The sequence below is a fragment of the Ambystoma mexicanum genome, chromosome 5q, assembly GCF_040938575.1.
Source record: "Ambystoma mexicanum isolate Mex_15411 chromosome 5q, UKY_AmexF1_1, whole genome shotgun sequence".
NCBI lineage: Eukaryota > Metazoa > Chordata > Amphibia > Caudata > Ambystomatidae > Ambystoma > Ambystoma mexicanum.
The window spans coordinates 850,560,545-850,583,057 of NC_090933.1; the positions used below are offsets into that span (position 1 = coordinate 850,560,545).

At 46.0% G+C, this 22,513-nt stretch overlaps 1 protein-coding gene across 1 annotated transcript in view; it reads right to left on the reverse strand.

Annotated features, from left to right (window-relative positions):
- Positions 1-22,513, reverse strand: part of LOC138498645 (type 2 phosphatidylinositol 4,5-bisphosphate 4-phosphatase-like) — a 474,081-nt gene that overhangs the window by 266,956 nt on the left and 184,612 nt on the right. The window contains exon 3 of the mRNA XM_069622342.1: positions 6,534-6,654. Within this exon, the coding sequence (XP_069478443.1) occupies positions 6,534-6,654 (121 nt within the window). The remainder of the gene's footprint in view (positions 1-6,533; positions 6,655-22,513) is intronic.

The following is a 22,513-nucleotide window of genomic DNA, read 5'->3' on the forward strand; positions in this document are numbered from 1 at the left end:
CCATGCAATCAAGGATTGCAAGTGAAGGCGGGCTAAGGCGCACGTATGGAGGCAACGGGGTGGCGCAAGGAAGGAGTGCTACAGGCCGCGCACGCAGGTGAGGGGGTGAGAACGTGTGTGAAACGAGGGTGGAGGGTGTGGGAGGAGGGCAAGGAAGTGCAGAGCAGTAAAGCAAACTCCCAACGTCTTACCTGGCAGCTGCAGACAGGAGGGTGTAAAGTCCGCACTCGCGGTCTACGCCGCAGACCCCTTTGTCACCAAACACCTGTGTCACTCAACACCACAGCCTTGTCCTGCGAGGGCTTTGCCCCAGAGGGTCCTGAACCTCGGGTTCTATAGGCTCAGTAGTGTGTAAGTAAAAAACGTGTTACGTGGAAAGTCAGGTAGCATCTCCTGCGAACCTGCATCGCTCATTACCACGGCCTTGTTCTGCGAGAGCTTTGCCGCAGAGGGTCCCGAACCTCGGATTATATAGGCTTGGTAGTGTGGACGTAACAAACGTGTTACATGGCAAGTCGGCAGCGTCTCCTGCGAACCTGCGTCGCTCAGCACCACGGCCTTGTCCTGCGAAGGCTTTGCCACAGAGGGCCCCAAACCTCGGATTATATAGGCTTGGTAGCGTGAACGTAAAAAACGGGTTCCGTGAAAAGTCAGGCAGCGTCTCCTGCGAACCTGCATCGCTCAACACTGCATCCTTGTCCTGCGAGGGCTTTGCTGCAGAGGGTCCCGAACCTCGGATTATATTTGCTCAGTAGCGTAGACGTAACAAACGTGTTACGTGGAAAGTCGGGCAGCGTCTCCTGTGAACCTGCATCGCTCAACACCGCGGCCTTGCCCTGCGAGGGCTTTGCCGCAGAGGGTCCCGAACCTCGGATTATATAGGCTCGTTAGAGTGGACATAACAAACGTGTTACTTGGAAAGTCGGGCAGCGTCTCCTGCAAACCTGAGTCGCTCAACACTGCAGCCTTGTCATGCGAGGGCTTTGCCGCAGAGGGTCATGAACCTCACATTATATAGGCTCGGTAGCGTGGACGTAACAAACGTGTTACGTGGAAAGTCAGGCAGCGTCTCCTGCGAACCTGCATCGCTCAACATCGCAGCCTTGTCCTGCAAGGGCTTTTAGGGCTTTGTCCCAAAATACTCTTCACCTCCCCTTATGCATCCGGCAGTTTATTTCTTATCACTTTACTATGCATTATCTACTGCTTGTTCATCTTTGCTGGATTCTGCTCTTTGGACTACCTTACCTTTATTGTGATACTCTCCGTTCACAATGTACTAAGCTATCTTTGCCCAATTTTATTTCATTTAGTAACACATGTCAATCTCTCCTGTTCCTTTTTTTTAATCTCTGTTGCCGAAGGGCCATCTTTGGATTCTGTTTCCTTTACCACTATTCATAGCTTTCTTGCACCTTCCTGCACCATAAATGCAGTTACTACTTTGTATTCTATTTTAAATTGTAACCCAAAGAGGTATGTCCATCTATATATGATTCCCTTTCATTTAGCTCTTCAGCAATTGGTTTAATAGTTTTCCTTTTAATCAGTGTTTCTTGCATCACAGTTTGACATAACTGAACTGAACTGCTGTGGAGTTCAATGCTTCTCAACATATTGGTTTCCCTTAGTACAGTTACATTTGTCTTATAATCATGTAGTTTCGTGACTACTTCTCTCGCTTTGTTGGGTTTATTTGGCTTGCAAGTCCCAAATCAATGTGCTCTGTCAATTCCTAAAATATCCTCTGTGAGTACCTACAAAGACTGAAGGAGAACCTCTTTTGTCAATAATGCCTGACCACTCCCTTCTCTCATGGTCCTATCCACTGTGGTTGCTACACATAGATCTTCATCTTCCCCTCTTCCACTCAATTGTTTCTCCTTTTGTGGACATTTTGATGTCAACACACACACACATACTGATGGCACAATGTGACGTCACACGCCTATGCACATGATGTCAATACCCAAATATATATAATGTAACAAAATGGCACTTGAAATCTCACACACAGATTGCCACTTTGCTAAATACAGCTAGGATGATTACATCTTCATCATACAATATGGTAAATTAATTCAGGATAATAACCAATGTTAGTTTTCTTAAGCCCACATATCGCAATTAATCATGCCACTCTTGGCTTCCCCAGATATTAATTAATGAATTCATCTTTTATAATGCACTTAATACCATAGACAATCTCCATGCAAGGGTCGGGAATTCGAGGCAAACTCGTTATGTCAACAGCATAATATATACAACAAGAAATACAAAGCAAATCAATTACCCTGACCAGTATTATTTAAGCAGGTAATCTACCCCATTTAATTGTGAAAACCTTTGTAATGTTATCCCAAGAACAACATGCCATCTTTCTATTAAACAGATCCTTTTATACAGGGAACTCAATTGGCATGACTTTCTAAATATCTAACAAATTCGGAAGAGGAATAAAGGTAAGAAAACCAAAGCAAAGCGTATGATTCCTACTGAGCTTTTCTTACAATTGATAATGATATAAATACTGGTGCTTACTATTTTGATTTTTCCACCTTTTACCTTTCTTCCTCGTTTTTTCACTATTTTTTGATGTAGGTGACTTTATGCCTTCAATTAATATTCATCTTAACATACCATTTTTGTGCTGATGTCTTTCAATGTATTTATCATAACATCTCTTTACGATGCACTGTACATTTGTATATACAATGTATTATGTAATGTTGCCCCTTCAAGCCATTTTTTTCTGTTAAATAATTCCCATAATTTGCAGCCTTAAGAAAGACTGCAAAGGTCGAAACATGTGTTGGATGTATTTCAGGGAATGCTAAAGGTTTTGTTTCATGAACAAACCACTCTCTTTATACTAAGACTTTACACGTTGTTTCAGACTTTCTACACCCTATTATTTGTTTGAATACAATGGACAGTGTAACATGTGAAAATGATACTTAAATATGCAATGATTCTTAGGCTATAAAGCACAAACGTGCTAAAATAATTGTGTGTTCTTATTTATTTTTCTTATGATGTGTGGGCATTGTCCCCCCTTACCAGTGCACACGCAGCTACTACCGCCCAAACTAATTACAAAACAGGCATGGTTTAAAATGCGTTATAGTGCCCCCAAATTGACTTACACAAAGCGCCGTATACCAGTCCTCTCTTCTGCTTCCCTGTTGTTTACACCGTTATTTTTATCTTTCCGTTTCACAAATCAGGATCAAAGCTCACTGCCTCATAGCTAGATCTATTTGAGACTCCCAACTATAACATGCAAGTATCCTCAGCTCCATGTCTGCTTCCTCTTCAGAATGCCCATTCAGTTCCCTTCATGCACAGCAGTACATACCTTTGATTCATTATTTCCTCAGCCCTTCCTCGTCCCTCTATCTTCCCTGCCTCCCCATGATCTCCATCCTCCTTCCTAACTTCTACTACTTCCTACGCTTTCTCCCTTTTTCCGTCCCCTTCCCTCCATTCTTCTTCCTCCTCAAATGCAAATTGTTCCACATGCTGTTTTTCTGGTTTGTCTCAATATACTGTTATTGCCTCTATGTTACATGTTTAATGTTCCTGTGTTGTTAAACTGTAAAGTGCTTTGGATTAAAGCGCTATATAAACAAACATTACAAATACTTCCAATTCGATCTTTCTTCTTATTCTGTATAGCCTATGTTTTTAGCAGACCTCCTTGTCATCCTTAGGTGGAAGGTTGCTCCACCTCATTTGAGTCTGTTTGTGTACTCCCTGCTGCCAAGGGCGCCATTTGGTGGAACGTCCACTCCTTCACCTTCCACCGCTGGTTTATCTCTGTTGGGTTTCTATCTTCTCTGGGGTTCAGCACCACTTCTCTTCTAGGTAATGTCACTGTCCACGTGACACTGTCTCTCCCCTTAAAGAGACACTAGCCCTTCAACTGTCACTAATAGTAACTTTCACTTAACTGGGTCTGATGGGGACTTGCTCAGCCTGCAGAACGAGTGAGAATTTGGGCCCCAGGGCTCCCTTAGAGTGAGGCCGCTTCTTCGGACATCTTAGCCGCGCCCCGACTAAAGTGTTTAAAACAATGTAATTGACCAATTTTTCATTTATTCTCTGCCTTGAGTATCCCTGGTTCCATTAATCGACTTCCCCGCTCTGTTGAAAGCGAGCCTGTGCCCACAAAAAAGCTGTGGCGGACTTACATGAAAGTGTTTGATTATTTATGAATTAATGTTCGGGTTTCTGGATAAGACTAAACTAAAAAGGTAGTCTAATTGTCCGTCCAATGGACAATCCGACTACTAATGCAGGCTACGTGATAGTGACATACAGAGAATTTTGTATTTATTTATTTATTTTATGGCCTGCATTCTGTGTTTGATCTGTTGTGCGACCTGATCACAGATTGACTAAGATTTTCCAAACATAAATCCAGATTACCAAGTAACGGCAGGGTAACATTTTAATTACTCTGTCTGCTGATTTGGTCAGGAAGTTTATCATTGCTTTATGGGTGCTGTAAGAAAGTAAAATATCATGTGATGATATATGTTAAAAGATACAATGAAGTGCATTGATATGATATGATGTGTGCATTTATAACGCGCCTGTACACAAGTGTGTCTTGGCGTGACAAGACAAGTAGGGGGAAACACACAGAGAGGACAAAATACAATTTTTAATAGGCTTGGTTTCATTCAGATCGCGCTAGCGCGGGGAAGAGGGAAGGGGAGAAGTTCCATGGGGGAGGCGGAAGGGGGAAGTGCAGTTAACTCACAAGTGCAGCCAGCGGGTGGCTCATAAGTGCAGAGAAAAGGGACTGTACGGTTGCAGATACAGACGCTTAAGTGCTGGGTAGCCATGAGGCAGTGCGAGGGCAACTGGGCATGCAGGAGCCTGGGCCCGTGTTCATAGGGTGACCAATGTGTGGAACAGTCAGGTGCATCAGCAGGGGAGAGGAAGAGAGGAAACAGAAGCGAAAAGCAAGGTCTTAAGTTGCTGCCGGAAGCGGAGGTGGTGCTGCTCAAGTTTGAGAGATGCAGGGCTGCTGCTCTGGAGGACGGCCCCAGCCGAGGATATAGATCTGCCCCCAACTCTCTGCTTGGAGAAGCGTCTGACCCTCAAAGAGTTGGAGGTGGATGAGCGGCGAGCTCGAGAAGGAAGATGTTTTGGAAGAGAACATTAGAAGTAGAGTAGTCCCAGGCCCCAGAAAGCCTTGTGGATGATATATTGGAATCAGGTGTTGATTTTAGTGCTGAACACAAGGGTAAACATTTCAAGTTGCAAGCTCTTAGAAGGCATAAACAGTTACCTGCCCCCTCAGGTCTCTATGTACACACAGTACACCATTTCATACTCACCACAAGTTATAACTGGTCGATGGCTAGTGGCGCGTGCACACTTTGAGGCTTGTTGAACCTGATATGAGCTTACTTTTATAGCAATAGACAGATTCCTTAGAATCATGAGGAGGGGATTGAGCGTGGAAGATCATAATTCTAAACTGAATCTGATTCCAAGAATCTGATTCTCTGGCTATTTAGAGCAAAAGGTGTCGATGGAAAATGGGTGCAGCTGGCAAAGACATGGTATACCCACATGTGCATGGGATGAGACACACGAGGTCTGACATTTGCAGTCACACATTCACTTAAGCCAGGCCTTTGAGGAAAAAGTACCTAAGAACGAAGGGCTTAAAGAACAAGGAAAAAGGAAAACGAGGGTTTGTTTTTCCACACATTCACAGTACAATGGGGTCCTGACACAATCCTAAACCCAGTGACTCATGGGAAACGGGAGGTGCAGTGTGCAGGGGCTGAGTACTGGTGACAAGGTTAGCATGGCTCTGGAGAGACACAAGCATGTGCACTGTCATGCGGCTACATCTTTGTTTCTGGAACCAACCAGGTAGATCTACTCCCAAATAAATGACACTGAGTGAGCGGTCATGTATGCATGCAGAGTGGGAGGTAGATTCTGAAAATATTGATGGGACGTGGCCACAAAATGATGAAAAGAGGAGTTCGAGAGAAACCTTTAAAGGGAAAATGAAAATATGTTCGTGGGACTGGGTTGCACAGTATGCTTACTACTCCACTTACCCAAATGGCTGGATGTTTAAGAGAAGGAAGAGGTTGGCAATTAATTCAACTTGGAGACTAAAGTGGAGAATTGAGGGGCAACTAATTACCATCACATATGGAAGATAAGCAGAAGGAGGTAACGATCAGTGATGGATATGGCAAAAAATAAGGAACACATGATATAGCAGGAGAGAGGTGTAGGAAACAATGTGCAGCCTATGAAACCTATGAAAGAGACTTTCATACAACTTCAGGTGCATGTATGGGTAGATTGGACTACTGACAGTCCATTTTGTGGCCACCAAGCCGCCTCCCATTAATGTAGGCAGCTTTAGGATATTTCTACCATGTTCCTCCATTGAAGGTTTCTGTAGACCAGGGTGAGACCACAGTCACCTGAAAAACATTTCTGACATTGTTTTACATACTCTAAAAAGTATAACATTTTCCATTACCTACCAGAAATGTATTTCGACAGTGCCCACACACTACTCTGGTACCCCTTCGCTGTACTGGCACGGCTGACTGCGCTGGCTCTTCAGGAATCAGGGTCATTGGACCAATGGTGACAATTTGGTTGCTGTGGACAGAGAATTTAGATGTTTTTAAGCCACTCGTGCTACACAATAGAACTGTGCACATAAATTCTAATGGTATTTGACTGCTCCAGTTCGCATGTATACAGACATTTGCAAACACTTGTTTGCCTAAAAGAAACCACAAACCACCTTTACAATGGCGACTAGTACTGGGCAAACATTTGTTCCCATGGCAAGCTGAACCCTGGGCTAGAATTAGTTCTGCAGTGAGGAGTGAATCATTAATGAATGTGGGGTTGACTTTCTATTCCATGGTCTACATTGTTCCCTGAATCTGTTATTTGCCAGTCACCAATTCTCTATTCGACCCATTGTTTTCTTTTCGTTGGCATTGTTGTCTGAATCTCATTTATGCTTAACATATCACAAATATAGAAAAACACACCGCTTATATATTCCTTGCCCTCTATGCTCACATCCAATGATTCCTTGATCAACAAAGGAGATCTTGAGCTGTTTGCATGGCACAGCTGGCATTAAATACAAGCTTCTTGCTTCCTTTCAGGGGAAGGTTTTATCATTTGATTAAGTCTCTGAAAATATTGTTTGATTTATAACAACAAAGGAGGACTGGGATGCAAAGTCAAATTCAAGACGATTAATAGAACGGAAGGTTTCCAGTGGTGCTTGGCAGCTTTATAGTCTCTTCACAGGATATCCAAAAGGGCTCTTTAGTTCTCCCTGTCCCCCAATCTAACAACTAACATGTAAGCACTTGTTCAGTGTTGTCTTTATTCATTCATGGTCTCAAAAGCTTCAGACTTTCTCACAATCATTCAGCGCTGTAATGATTCAAGGAACTCATTGTGGGCCTATTAACTACAGGTCCATTGGTCTTGCTTTCAATGTTTCATTGATTTGGCGTATATTCCCAAAATTATATATATAATACATAATATATATATATATATATGTATTTGAATTTGTACACAGAACTTTACTTTACACATATTTCATTACACATATCAAATGCATCAATTCATAACAGACAACCGGACATGTTTAGCAGTCTCTAGTAAATTTCCACAGATCCTACAACCTTTGTCTTCCCTGTGAATGCCCCACATTGCACCCCTAACCTCAAATACTGGCAACAAATTTAGTCTCAATGCCGTAATAGATCTTCTTAGGGCTGGCGTTGGAGTCTTCATGAGATACTTTTGGGGGATCAGAAATGAGGTCTCAACCTCCACAGATTCTTTGTACTTTTTCAAACTAACCAAGTAACAATGAGTCCCACAATTTTACTTTCATAGTGAATTCCTTAATCGAGATCCCTCTCTCCTGCTGCAAATCCAGAAGGCCATCCAATCCAGAATTATATTGAGACAAGCCTCTTTCTCTGAGTCAATGAACTACAGATCTCAATATGGATTTGTCATTCTCTCAATGTCTGTTCAGCTTGTCCTGGCATCTCAGTGTTATATTGATTGGCTCAGCATCCTCCATTCCTGTCTGTCACATGGTGCTAGCCCCTCTGCACTCAAAACTGGACAAATCTCAACCCTCCTCAAAGAAACATCTCTCAACCCTATACCCCATCACTATCCTCCCATACCTTGCCATAATAATGAGTACTTCATTACTACCCAAATGCAACACATCATCACAACCAACCTACTCAACCCCTTCCAATCTGGCTTTCAAACTGGACACAGCACTGAGACCGCTGCACTTCACATCCTTGATGACCTCCACAACATCACAGACAAAAGACACACAGCACTACCCATATTCATTAGCCATGCGTCAAGGATACAGGGAGCTTCGCAGGCTCCAAGTACCACAACATATTGTATTCAAAGGACTTTGAATTGTCTTCAAAGCCATCCACCACAAAACGCTATCTTATCTTCGCGACAAACTCAAACCCATCACCCATATAAACACCAGGCAAGCAAGCCTGCCTCTCCTACACATTCCACTCTGCAAGCTAACATGCAAAAAACCAACCATTTACTCACTGGGGCCCCAGGGCATGGAACATTCGACCTCTTCACATTGGCACTGCAAGCTCCATCATCGCTTCCAGAAAGAGCATACCTGTTTCCCTACAAATAACCCTGCCTGTTCAACTCCCCTACTGAGGCTTGACTATTCTAATCTTTCTATCCTATTGTGAAAACATTTTAACTTCTGTTTCACCTCCCACCTTTTCAACTTTTCACCTTTGTAAGGTGCTCTGAGGCCCTTTGAGTAGGGCCAGGGCTGAACAGAATATCTAATAAATAAACAAGTCTCACTTTGTGGTCAAATGGACTGCGTTTCCACTATGTATTAGTTTATCCTTCAATGTTTCTTTGACATTGTTAGGCAGAATTATATGCAGTACCCTTTGGGAACACCACACACAATTAAGACTACAAGTGACAGTACAAATTCACCTTTGGTACAAGCCTGTACTACACTGTTAAAGTGGTAGCAGTAGCAGAGCAGCCAGACTTATCTCAAGAGCAAGTGAGCAGTCAAGATAGTTACACAAAAGACAGCAATTACTATGATTCAGGCAAACACTGGCTCAAGGTCTTCAAGTAAAAACATATACATTTATTTCACTCTTCAGTTGTATAACACTACACCATTATAAGTAAGTCAAACATTCCAACAAGTTAAGCTCACAAAATGAAGTGGGAGCAAAATGGCACACTAGCAATTTAAAAGGGAGGGAAAGACAAAAGTTACTAGAAATTAGGTCAAACCAACAGGTAAGTACTCAGGGCAGTTGAACAAGAGGAACTTCAGTGAGGAGATCAGATAGAAAAGGCTTAGGGCCAAAGTCAATGGGTCAAACGTCTTTTGCTCAAGATCACACAGTTCAGGGATGTTTGCGGTAAAGTTTGTGGCACGGTTTCCGGACGAGGTTGGTTGATAAAAAAGTTAGTTCAAAGAGAAGAGAAGGACAAGCCCTCGGATTGGATACAGATTCCAAACGCTTTCACCGCGGTTGAACGAAACGGACAACCGGATTTACACAGTACCTTAAAACCAAAAGGGAGCTGTAGCTGAGGCAGACGTTCCTGGTAGTTCCTGCAGGCTCACGGTTCCTGAAACGACTGTTGGACTGATCAGAAGTAGGAAGACAAAGCAACGACTAAAAGGTGCGCTCCTTAAAACCCAAGCAAGGTCCAACCTTCCTGGCTATCCGGCCCACTGTAGCTCTGTACAGCGAATTCGACCAAAGGAGGGGTCCTGGCTTGCAGTTTGGGCGAACTGGTTGGTCCCACCAGGTCAAGGGAAGAAGTTTCCTGGAGGATCTTCTCTGTCATCGGATTCTGGAGATTCGGACCTGCAGCAGGGCTTCACCAGGTGGTTCAGTCATTGCAGGGGTCCTCTTCAGCCAGTTCCTCGTTGGTTCTTTCGTTCCAGTGGCGACTCTGCCTTTCCAGTCCGAGACCTGCTTTTTATGCAGTTTTCCCCCATTCACACAGCCTGGCTGTCAATCACACAGCAGGGTGGCTGTCCTGGCAAGGAGAGTCCCCTCAGCCAATCAAATAGGAGTGCGACTTGGGTTACCAAGGGAACCCATGGCAGGGGTCCGAAGACCCCTCCCTCACATCTTGCCTACCTAGACTTTCAGGTGCCTTAAGGAGGGCTTCTGTGCAGAAGCCCGCAAAAAGACAGCGAACAAAGGAACCATCCCCGGTTTGGCGTGAAGAGGAAAACACAAGAAAGACTTTAACAAAAAGAATTGGCGACTAAACCCAACCGGAGCCAAAATAAAATGTATTTGGCCAAGTGGGTTTATGTTTGAGGCTAATATAATAGCCTAAAACATGACCATGTTTATATAAGATATTCGTGTAGAAAAGTTAGGGTAGATACCAGTGCCACCTGCCAAGTCTTAACGTAAAGGGAGCGAAACAATGCTCCAAGAGGTACAGACAAAAAGGGATAAGAGTTAACCCTTTCCAATACTCCATGTAAGATGGGGCGTACTGGGTCTGTGGTTTAAAGTGACTAAAGTAAATTTAATGGCAACTTTACCCTTTTCTGGGGGACAGTAGTCGGAACCAGAAAAATGGTGACGGGGGAAGTCTCAAAGACAACCCTGTGTCACTGCACTGAAGGTGCTGTGTAACATACATGAAAATATGAGGCCATGGAGTAGGTGAGGCTCCAGTGCTCAAGATCACACAAAAAGTGAAAACACACACAGCAAAACACAGGTAAGAGTGGTAAAAAAAGGCTCACACTCTTTCTACGTGGAAAAAATAAATCCTAGCAATCCAGCAAAGCTGCTGAGGGACTCATTAGGTAAGGGAAATCAGCCATTTATGAGAATTCTCCCTAACACTCACCCCCCAGACTAAGGGAAAGGAGGATTTAATCCACTCCTGGATGAATCTCTACCTCTAGTCGGTTATAAACATCCTAGAGAGACCATCAGCATTTTGGTGGTGACATCCTGCATTGTGCTCAATGGTAAAATCAAACCCTTGCAGGCAGATTGACCATCTTAGAAGTTTTGGGTTCTTCCCTTTAATTTGCATTAACCATCTCAAGGGTTGGTGGTCTGTCCGAATCGCAAAGGTAGATCCATACAAGTATGGTTTAAACCTCTGCAGACACCACACAATGGAAAAACCTTTCACGCTCTATGGTTGCCCACCTTGTTTCTGGTTCCTTCAGTTTCCTACTGATGAAGCAAATGGGGTGCTCCCTACCTTTCTCATCCAGTTGACTAAGGACTGCACCTATACCTATAATGGAGGAATCTGTCTGCACAATTAAGGGTTGGTGATAATCAGGAACTCTTAGGACTGGAGCTTGACAAGGGGCTTTCTTCAGGTTTTCAAAGGCTTGATTGCACTCCTCATTCCATCTAACCTTTTTAGGGAATTTTGGAGAGGTGATCACATTCAAGGGAGGAGCTATGGACCCATCGTTCTCTATGAAATTCCTGTAGTACCCAGTGAGACCTAGGAAAGCTCTCACTTGGGTTTGAGTAGTAGGGGTGGCCCACTTTTGCACAGCTTGTACTTTGCTGGGCAATGGCCTTCTCTCACCTCCTCCTACCTCATGACCAAGGTAGACCACTTTACTCTGACCAATTTGACATTTGCTTGCCTTCATGGTCAGATGGGCCTGCTCAAGAGCCTGCAAAACATATCCCAGGTGGTCAATATGTTCTTTCCATGTAGGGCTGAACACTGCAATGTCATCCAAGTATGCCATGCAGATGTAACGCTCACCTGGTATCCACAGGGACGACACTCAGCCTGTTCTCACCTCTTACGACCTCTAACCATTCCCTGGAGTCTACTCAACTGGAGACTGGGCCTGATACACAGGATTGGTAGAGTTTAACTCCCTATTGTCTCTGTGTGCTTGAACCCCTTCTTCCCCGGGATCCAACCCTTCCCTTTGATCCACAGCTCACCTTGTTTTCTTGGAAAGTGTGCTCTCCGTCCTGCTTTCAGCGCAGGGGCGTGTTGATTGATGCGGGCTCGCTGCTGCCTAGTTACTTCACTGCCAAGAGTCCGACAGGTAAGTATAATGAGTATTTTGAACAGTTATCTATCTTCGTTCCTTTCCTTCCTTAGATGATGGCCGGCGTCCGGTGATGGCGACGTGCTGCTGAGATGAGTAGCGCTGATGGTGAGTGAGAGCGCGATGCGCGATGCGCCCCTTTCGTGTTTGTATTGAACTGAGTTATTTTTCTGTGTCTTTTAGGTGCCACGACGTTTTCAGCGTGGATGCCGGTTATGAAGAAGAAATGCGGTGAGTAAGCGCGGTATGCAGCACCTCTAGATGTTTCCACGCTAACCTGGAGTGTCTTTTCCCTCTTGCAGATGGATGAGAAGTTCCAGAGACAGAGTTCCCCCAGAGTGGCTGGGATTCAGGTAAGCGTTTGAAGTTCATACAGTCTTTAAAAATAAGCGAAGATTTGCTGAATGCTTACTAATGCCTTTTTTCTGTTCTTTTACCTTTTCCTTAGGAAGCGGCGTGCCGGGATGGGAATGACACCGCCGGAGATGCCCGCAGAACAGAAGGAGCGATGAATGATGGGTAGAAGTGCCGCAAGGTAAGGCTGTTCCTAACAGTGTTCTTGTTCTTGCAGGAGCTGAGCGCAGAAGAAAGATGCATGCCTACTGGAGACCGATCCGGACACGGTGAGTGTCACGCTGCAGGTTCAGAAAACACAAAGCATGTTTCTCAGCCTGGGCGTGGCTTAAATAGTCTCTGGGTATCCCAGGTATCTCTGGGCTGAACCACACCCAAAAGACTAGACTGCAGATGCAGTTCTGGGAACCGAAATATGTGGCGGCATCCATCCTGTCCTCATTAATGCACTACAAGTCCAATCCCCAATGTTATACTATGGGAGTGAGTGAGAGTCTGGTGCCACAAGCGCCAAGTCTGACTCCAAGTGGGTCTTTGGAGGGATGGAGAGGCCCTTGAGGGCCATGTAGGTGATCGTGGCCTGGCTCCAGCCTGACATCTTGGAGGGCTGGGGACATGAGGGGTAGGAATCATGACAGCACCCCCCCCCCCCAAGGCCCCTCTCAAGGTGGCTCTTCTGTCTGGTCCTGGTTTGTTTGGATGGTTTTGATGAAATCGTCTAAGCAAGCGAGGTGCATGGATGTACTCACAAGACTCCCATGTCCTGTCTTGTGGACCATACCCCTTCCAGTCTACCAAGTAGTATAATTTGATCTGACGTACTTTGAATCCAGGATGTCCTTGACTTCGAATTCTGGCTCCCTGGCGACTACTACTGGCTGCGGTGGCATTGCTACCCGGGTCCCAGGTTGAACAGGTTTAAGGAGAGACATGTGGAACACAGGATGAATCTGCATGTTTGACGGCAAAGCTAGTCTGACCGCCACAGGATTTATCACAGAGGTGACAGTGAATGGACCCAGGTATCTTGGACGGAAAGTTCGGGTTCCTTTAATGGATACGTGTTTAGATGCCAGCCAGACTTTGTTTCCCACTTGGTAGTTGGGGGCCTTTGCTCGGTGTTGATTAGCAAACTTCTTTTGGCGATTCTTAGCTTGAAGTATGTGTTCAGCTGCCCTTTTAAAGGTTTGAGAAATGGTCGTGTGCAAGGTTTTGACTGCTGGTATTTCCAGGGCTGTAGGAACGTCCAACTCAGAAGTATGTGGGTGCCTGCCATACATGCTATAAAAGGGTGTCTGCCAAGTGCTGGTGTGTAGAGAATTATTATAAGCATATTCAGCTATCCATAATAGGTCGAACTAGCTTCCTTCAGCTTGGTGTAACATGCAACGCAGATACTGCTCGAGCGTCTGATTTGTCGTCTCAGTTTGACCATCCGTTTGGGGATGGTGACTGGTGGATAGCCGGATGTCGAGCTGGGCCATAGAGCAGCATTTTCTCCAGAATTTAGATACGAATTGAGTACCTCGGTCTGACACCAAAACTGAAGGAAACCCATGGAGCCGTACAATGCCTTCAAGAAATACCTTTGCCAGAGTGGAAGCATTTGGGAGCCCCTTAAGAAGAATGAAATGTGCCATTTTTGAAAATAGGTCCACAACCACAAGAATAGTCTTAAACCCTTGACTGGGTGGTAAGTCAGTAATAAAATCGAGAGACAACGTGTAACAGGGTGCTGGTGGGATTTCCAATGGCTGTAATAGCCCAGCCGGTTTCTGCCTGGATGACTTGTTTTGAGCACACACTCCACAAGATAGGATGAATTGGATAATATCTTTACGCCACGTGGGCTACCGTTTTACCTTGGCTAGGGTTTTAGCGATTCCGGGGTGGCCCTCAATCAAGGAATCATGATAGCCGGACATGACTTGTTCTCGTAGTTCTTGGTTTGGTAAGAATAAACGATTCCTGAAGTAGGGCAACTGATCTTTTATCATGTAATGTTCTCCTTGTGCACTCCACGCTTGTAATTGCTCCGGACTCAGGTTTTGGATTTCTTCATGTAATTCTTTCTGAGTTATGGTTGCTGTGATTCCTAGGAGCTTGTCACTCGGGATGATTGCTATTGGGTCAGGGGTCTGATACCCTTGCTCTTCCACCCACATATGGGAAAGGGCATCGGCCTTCCCGTTTTTCACCCCTGGTCGAAATGTAATCACGTAGTCATATTTGGGAAAAAGCAGAGCCCAATGTAGTTGTCGTGAGGATTGGGCCTTTGACCACCGGAACCCCCAGTACCTAAAAACGGCAGTTATTACAGTGATTGTGTGTCTGGCGCCCAAGAGTTAGTGCCGCCATGCCTTAAAGGCCGACTTAATGGCCAGGAGTTCTTTGTCTGTGATAGCGTAATTGAGTTCAGGGGGTGTGAATTTACGCGACCAGAAGGCAACAGGGTGTAACTAGCCCGTTTCAGGGTCCTTTTGTGAGAGGACGCCTCCCATAGCCATGTTTGAGGCGTCCGTTTCCACCAGGTATGGGAGATCAGGGCGAGGGTGGCATAATATTGGGGCAGATGTGAATCTTGCTTTGAGTTCCTGGAAAGCTTCCTCAGCTTCTCTTGTCCATTGGAACTTTTTGTTGCTTTTCCTTAGCAATGACGTGATGAGATGCACAATTTGCGAAAATCCTGGCATGAACCGGCGGTAGAAGTTTGCAAAACCCAGCATACTTTGAACCCCCTTGAATGAATTGGGGGATGTCCAGTTCAGGATAGCATCTACCTTGTGTACATCCATTCGGATTCCATTCGGGCTGAGGATCAAGCCCATGAATTCCACCTCGGAGACGTGGAATGAGCACTTTTCGAGCTTGGCGTAGAGCTGGTGTTGACAGAGTTTCTCAAATATGGATCGGACGTGTTTAACGTGGTCCTGCTTTGACGCAGAATATACTAGAATATCGTCGATGTACACTAGACCACAGACATCAATCAATTCCCGTAGGACATCGTTCATGAAGTATTGAAATGCTGCAGGCGCGTTGCAAAGGCCAAAGGGCATTACTTGAAATTTGTACAAGCCGTATTTGGTGCGAAAAGCAGTTTTCCATTCGTCCCCCTGTTTTACGCGAACAAGGTGATATGCCCCCCTCGGGTCTAGTTTTGTGTAGATTTGGGCATCTTTGACTTGATCAAGCAATTCAGGGATCAGTGGCAGGGAGTAGAGTTTTTTTTACGGTAATCTGGTTCAGTGCACGATAGTCGATGCACGTTCTCAAGTCCCGCTCCTTTTTCGGTACACAGAATAGAGGAGTGGCTGCTGGAGACTTCGAGGGACGGATGAACCCCTTGGTCAAGTATTGGTCAAGATAGGCCTTCAAGTGCTGGTTTTCTGGTTCCGTGAGTGCGTAAATTCACCCACAAGGGATTTGTGCGCCGGGTATCAGGTCGATTTGCCAATCGTATGGTCTATGCGGTGGCAGGGTATTAGCCTGTTCTTTCTGAAAGACATCTTGAAAGTCCTGGTATTCACTTGGTAGGGTGCCAATTGCCACAGTCACTAGCGTGGAGGTTCTGGTGTCTATTGGTTGTTTCTTTTGGTGATAACATGTGTGGGCGCAAGTCTCGGGAAAGGCCAATTCTTTTGCTCGCCAATCGATTCGAGGATTGTGAAATACCAACCATGGCATTCCCAAAATCAACCGGAACTGTGGTGCCTTAATGAGGTCGAAAACGATAGATTCTTGGTGTCCATCCTGGCACAGAAGGGTTAAAGCTGCAGTGCATTGGGATACTGGACCAGAAGCTATTTCCGTGCCGTCGACAGTGGTAACAGTGTCAGTGGTTGATTTAGGGCGTAACGGAAGCCCCATCTTTGCCGCAGGATACTGGTCGATGTAATTCCCAACGGCTCCACTGTCAATGTACGCTCTTAGTGCGTGCATCCGAGATGGTTGTTGGTGATTGATCAAGACCACAGATAGTGCAAAATGGGAGGTTTGTAGTTCACTTTCTTCGCTCGACAAGTGGACCCCTACACTTGCCGGGCTGGGGAGTTTTCCGATTCCTTGATGGTATCTTCCTTGTCCACGGCCCCTACCGTCCTCCTCGGTGGTTTCACAGGGCACTCTTTAAGGAAATGACCTGACCTTCCACAGTACAGACATAACTGCTGCTGCCTCCTTTTATCCCTTTCCGCTTTAGTCAAGGGGGATCTGACCCCCCCGATTTGCATTGGTTCTCCTGAACCTTCCGTTGTGCGGGCAATATTGTCCTTTGAACGCACATACATAGTGCGAGGGTCCGGTCTGGTTCGATCTGCTCTTCGGTCCTGCAATTTATGATCCAGTTGAACAACAAGGTCAATGAATTCTGAGCAGTCTTTCGGGGGGTTCACGGCTTGTGTGAGAACATCCTTGAGCTCCCCCTGCAACCCCTGATGAAATGATGTGGTTCTCTTCTCCACTGGCCATTCTGCTTCAACTACGAGTCTATTGAACATGGCTATGTATGTTAATAGGTCTTGATTCCCTTGGCGTAGGGACAGACGTTCGTTGTCTAATGCCTGCCCATGAGTACGACGGGCGAACAGCTTTTCCATCTCCTGCTGAAAGCCCCTGAAGTCATGCAGCAAAGGATCATCTTGGGCCACAAAGGGTACAGACCAGTCCGTGGCGCTACCACTCAGATAGGATAGCACAAAAGCGACCCGTGATTGATCATTCGGAAAGGCTCCTGGTCTACAAAGGAAGTGCAGGCGGCACTGGTTCATGAACGTTGCAAACCTTTTGGGATCCCCCGTAAATCGTTCGGGCGGGGCCAAGGGAACTGCCCCAGGAAGGGTTATCTGAACGGGATTGGCTGATGGTGCTGGCATCGCGGGCACGCTTCCCGGCAATGGTGCATGCCCTGCTTGTGACTGGAGAAGTTGCTGGTTTAAATCATCAGTGCGTTCTTTGGCTACTATCAGCTCTCTCCTCAGGGTGTTGGTCTCCTGTGTGGCTGCATGTACTTCGGAACGTAGGTGCCCCAACATGTGGGCTAACTGGTCGGTTTCTGACATTACCATGACGCCCAGGTGGATTTTGATGTGAGGCTTTGTGTTCTGTAACGCTCACCTGGTATCCACAGGGACAACACTCAGCCTGTTCTGACCTCTTACGACCCCGAACCCTTCCCTGGAGTCTACTCGACTGGAGACTGGGCCTGAAACACAGGATTGGTAGAGTTTAACTCCCTTTTGTCTCTGTGTGCTTGAACCCCTTCTTCCCGGGATCCAACCCTTCCCTTTGATCCACAGCTCACCTTGTTTTCTTGGAAAGTCTGCTCTCCGTCCTGCTTTCAGCGCAGGGGCGCGTTGATTGATGCAGGCTCGCTGCTGCCTAGTTACTTCACTGGCAAGAGTCCGACAGGTAAGTATAATGAGTCTTTTAAACAGTTCTCTAACTTCGTTCCTTTCCTTCCTTAGATGATGGCCCGCATCTGGGGATGACGGCGTGCTGCTGAGATGAGTAGCTCTGACGGTGAGTGAGAGCGCGATGTGCGATGCACCCCTTTCGTATTTGTATTGAACTGAGTTCTTTTTCTGTGTCTTTTAGGTGCCGCAACGTTTTCAGCGTGGATGCCGGTTATGAAGAAAAAATGCAGTGAGTAAGCGCGGTATGCAGCACCTCTAGATGTTTCCACGCTAAACTGGAGTGTCTTTTCCCTCTTCCAGATGGATGAGAAGTTCCGGAGACAGAGTTCCCCCAGAGCGGCTGGGATTCAGGTAAGTGTTTGAAGCTCGTACAGTCTTTAAAAATAAGCAAAGATTTGCTGAATGCTTACTAATGCCTTTTTTCTGTTCTTTTCCCTTTTCCTTAGGAAGCAGCGTGCCGGGATGGGAATGACACCGCCGAAGATGCCCGCAGAACAGAAGGAGCGATGAATGATGGGCAGAAGCGCCGCAAGGTAAGGCTGTTCCTAACAGTGTTCTTGTTCTTGCAGGAGCTGAGCGCAGAAGAACGATGCAGGCGTACTGGAGACCGATCCGAACATGGTGAGTGTCACGCTGCAGGTGCAGAAAACACAAAGCATGTTTCTCAGCCTGGGCGTGGCTTAAATAGTCTCTGGGTATCCCAGGTATCTCTGGGCTGAACCACACCCAAAAGACTAGACTGCACATGCAGTTCTGGGAACCGAAATATGTGGCGGCATCCATCTTGTCCCCATCAATGCACTACAAGTCCAATCCCCAATGTTATCCTATGGGAGTGAGTGAGTCTGGTGCCACAAGCGCCAATTCTGACTCCAAGTGGGTCTTTGGAGGGATGGAGAGGCCCTTGATGGCCATGTAGGTGATCGTGGCCTGGCTCCAGCCTGACATCTTGGAGGGATTGGGACATGAGTGGCAGGAATCATGACAGCAGAAGTCCTCCATCCCATTCAGAACTTGATTAACCATCCTTTGAAATGTAGCAGGTGCATTCTTTAGTCCAAAAGGCATAACCTTAAACTGGTAGAGGCCTGCTGGGGTAGAAAATGCAGTTTTCTCCTTGGCATGGTCTGTCAGTGCTATTTGCCAATAGCCTGATGCCAGATCAAATGTACTGAGGTACTTGGCTGAACCAAGTCTATCCACCAGTTTATTTGTCCTGGGCATCAGTCTTAGTGACTGCATTTAGAGCTATATTGTCCACGCAGTATCTCAACTCCTTGGATCCTGTCTTTGGTACTAGAACAACTGGACTAGACCATGGACTTGTAGAGGGCTGTATAACCCTGAGATCAATTATCTTGTTGACCTCTACATTTGATGTGGGATCTTACATGCTCTGACATTCTGTAACCTCTGCTTTTCACAGGTAAACAGTCACCAGTGGGAATATCATGCTGGCCCCAATGGGTTAAGCCTGGTGATAGTGAAAACAGGGAGGCAAACTGATTCAAAAGAACTTTGCACTCCTCCTGTTGTTCAGAAGTCAGCTGAGAAGAGAGATTAACTCCTTCTATCTCTTCATTTAAAAGTTGGCCTCTGAGGAGGTTAGGTAGAGGTTCCCTCTCCTCTTCCTCTTGAGCTGAAGCTAGAAGCAAAGCTCCCACTTCTGGTCTTGAGACATAAGCCTTTAAACGGTTGGTGTGAAAGACTCTGGGAGCCTCCTTAGGTCTGCCTAAATCCACCAAATAGTACACCTCTCCAAGTTTGCCCACAACCTTGAAGGGTCCTATCCATTTGTCCTGCAAGGCCCTCTGCCTTGTTGGCACCATTACTAGTACAAGCTGGTCTTGAGTAAACTCAACCATGTTGGCCTTCTGGTCATGCCAATGTTTGACCAGAGCCTGACCTGCTTTTAAGTTATCACTTGCTTCTGCCATCATGTGTGACATTCTCCTCTGGAGACCTATCACGTAGTCAGTCACTCTGACTGGCTTGGGGGAAGGAGCACGCTCCAACCCCTCCTTGATCAGGGCCAATGGACCTCTGACTGGATGGCCATAGAGAGGTTCAAAGGGACTGTAACCAACTCCCTTCTGAGGGACTTCTCTATATGCAAAGAGAAGGCATGGCAGTAGAAGGTTCCTCTAAAGCACCTATCATGCTCTTCATAGTATGATTAAACCTCTCTACCAGTCCATTTGTCTTTGGATGGTAGGCTGTAGAGAACTTGTAAGTGTCACCACAGTTTTCAGTTTTTCCACATGGCTTGCATGTAGTTGGACATAAAATTGGATCCCCTGTCAGATATCACTTCCTTAGGAAACCCTACTCTGGTAAAAATACCAAGTAGAGCCTTAGCCACAGCCTGAGCCGTAACGGTTCTCATAGGTATGGCATCTGGGTATCTTGTAGCATGGTCTACAACAACCAGGATAAACCTGTTTCCTGAAGATGTGGGAGGGTCAAGGGGACCGACAATGTCAATGCCCACCCTCTCAAAAGGAACTCCCACCACTGGGAGAGGCACCAGGGGTGCCACATTCTTGGCTCCACTCTTGCCAGAGGTTTGGCAAGTGTACCAGCTCCTAAAGAATTTGTCGACTTCTGAACCCATTTTAGGCCACTAGAAGTAGAGAGAGAGCCTTTCCTTGGTCTTCCTGAAACTGAAGTGACCAGCCAAATGTATCCCATGGGCTAACTGTAGGAACTGGAGTCTGTTAGCAAGGGGCACTACAATTCCTTTGCAGTCCCCAGAGATTGACTCAGTTGGTTCGCTGTAGAAGAGGCCATCTTCCCTGCTTAACCTGTGCTTCCCAACGTCTTGCCCATCAAGTTGGTTAGCAGCCTGTTGTGGAAGACCTTCAAGAGTAGGACACTCTCTCTGTCCTTTGCTAAAGTCTGCCCTGTTGGGTCCACCTTCTGCCAGTAAAGACTGCAGCTCAGGATGGTCAACAGGGTCAAGATCTCCAACTAAGACAGTGTCTTCTTCCAGATCTGACTCTTCAGATGCTGGCTCAACCACACAAGGTTGTTCCTCACACTCTGTCTCAGCAGGTGGAGAAGTCACAGGTGTGACTTTAGACAATCTTGGTGATGTCCTTGCTGGTTGCACACGGGTGCTGTCTGTCTTTTTTCTGGAGGTCTTGGGTTTCCCCTTTGCCTCATTCTTCCTAGAAATAGCAGTGAGCAACTCATGTGGAGTGTGAGTGATGGTTTCCTCTATCAGCTCCTCTGGAGAGCCTCTCAAGGTTCTCTCCCTTGCAGACCTAGTGAGCTCCTGTTTCCTTTTACTGGGAGGCCTGGGGGTGCTTGACACAACTCCAAGAGTTTTAAGGTTATTACCCAGCAGGACTCTCCCAGGCACTTCACTCTGCACACTAACAGGTATCTTGACAGTCATGTCATTACACTGGATGAGAGCTGGTAACTGGGGAAGCATTTGCACAGGGCCTCCAGCTAACTTGGTGAGGCGTTTGGGTGCCTTTGCAACATCCGCCACCTTGAAAAATGATTCATCCACCACAGTTATGCTGGCTCCAGTGTCTCTGATGGCAGGGGTTTCCTGACCATTCACAAGACTACTATCTTTATAATACTCTTTAGTATTATCTGGGATGGAATTGTATACATCTAAATTCTGTTGTTCCCACAAGCCCAGGGACACTAAAGAAACACTAGCTGAGACGCTCATGGGTTCATCAGCCAGTAGGTGAAAGTTTCCACTTGCCATAGGTACCTCTTCCTCTGGGGAGAAGGCTAAGGAGACCATGTGGACCCCTGAAGGTTTACCCTTATATCTGGGATCCCCTTTCACATGGTCAGTTGACCCACAAACATAACATTTCCCAAATGGTTTGATGAATGGGGTTTGGTCTGACCTCCATCTGGTTTGGGTCCAGATGGTGCACTAGCCTGATTTGGTTTCCCTTGTGGTTTAACAAAGCTAAGGGTAGAGGTGCACTCCTTAAGGTTTAACTAAAAATTGAAAACAACTTAAACATACCCTTATGTTGTTGTTTTTGGCTCTCTTTTGGATTGGAGGTATTAGAATTATCTTTGTTATCTTACTTTGGCTGTTTCCCCTCATCCTTTTTCTGAGTAGCCCCAGAATTCTTGTGAGTATCCCTGTTGGCAACCCACAAGTCAGCAGCCTTAGCTAGCCTCTTTGGATCTATCTCCTTAGAATCAGCCAAGTGCTGTCTGAGCTTAGGAGAGCAGATATAAAAAATAGACTCCAACATTACAAGATTTCTTATTCCTTCATAAGTATTCACTCTGTAACCCTAAATCCAACCAACTAAGTTTTTCAAACATTCACATACCCAGGTAGCCGAACGGGTACCATCATGCTTTTTGAGGGTCCTAAACCTCTTAAGGTACTGGGAAGGGGTCTTCCCAAATCTAGCAATTAAAGCTATCTTCACACACTCCTAATCCATCCTATCCACCTCCCCCAACTCCATCACAACATCAGATGCAGCAGTGGGTATCCTAGAGAAGAGCCAGGGAAGCAATTGATTCCCTGTAAGACCTTGAATACCATGGTTATATTCAAACATTGCCAACCAATCGAAAATATCAA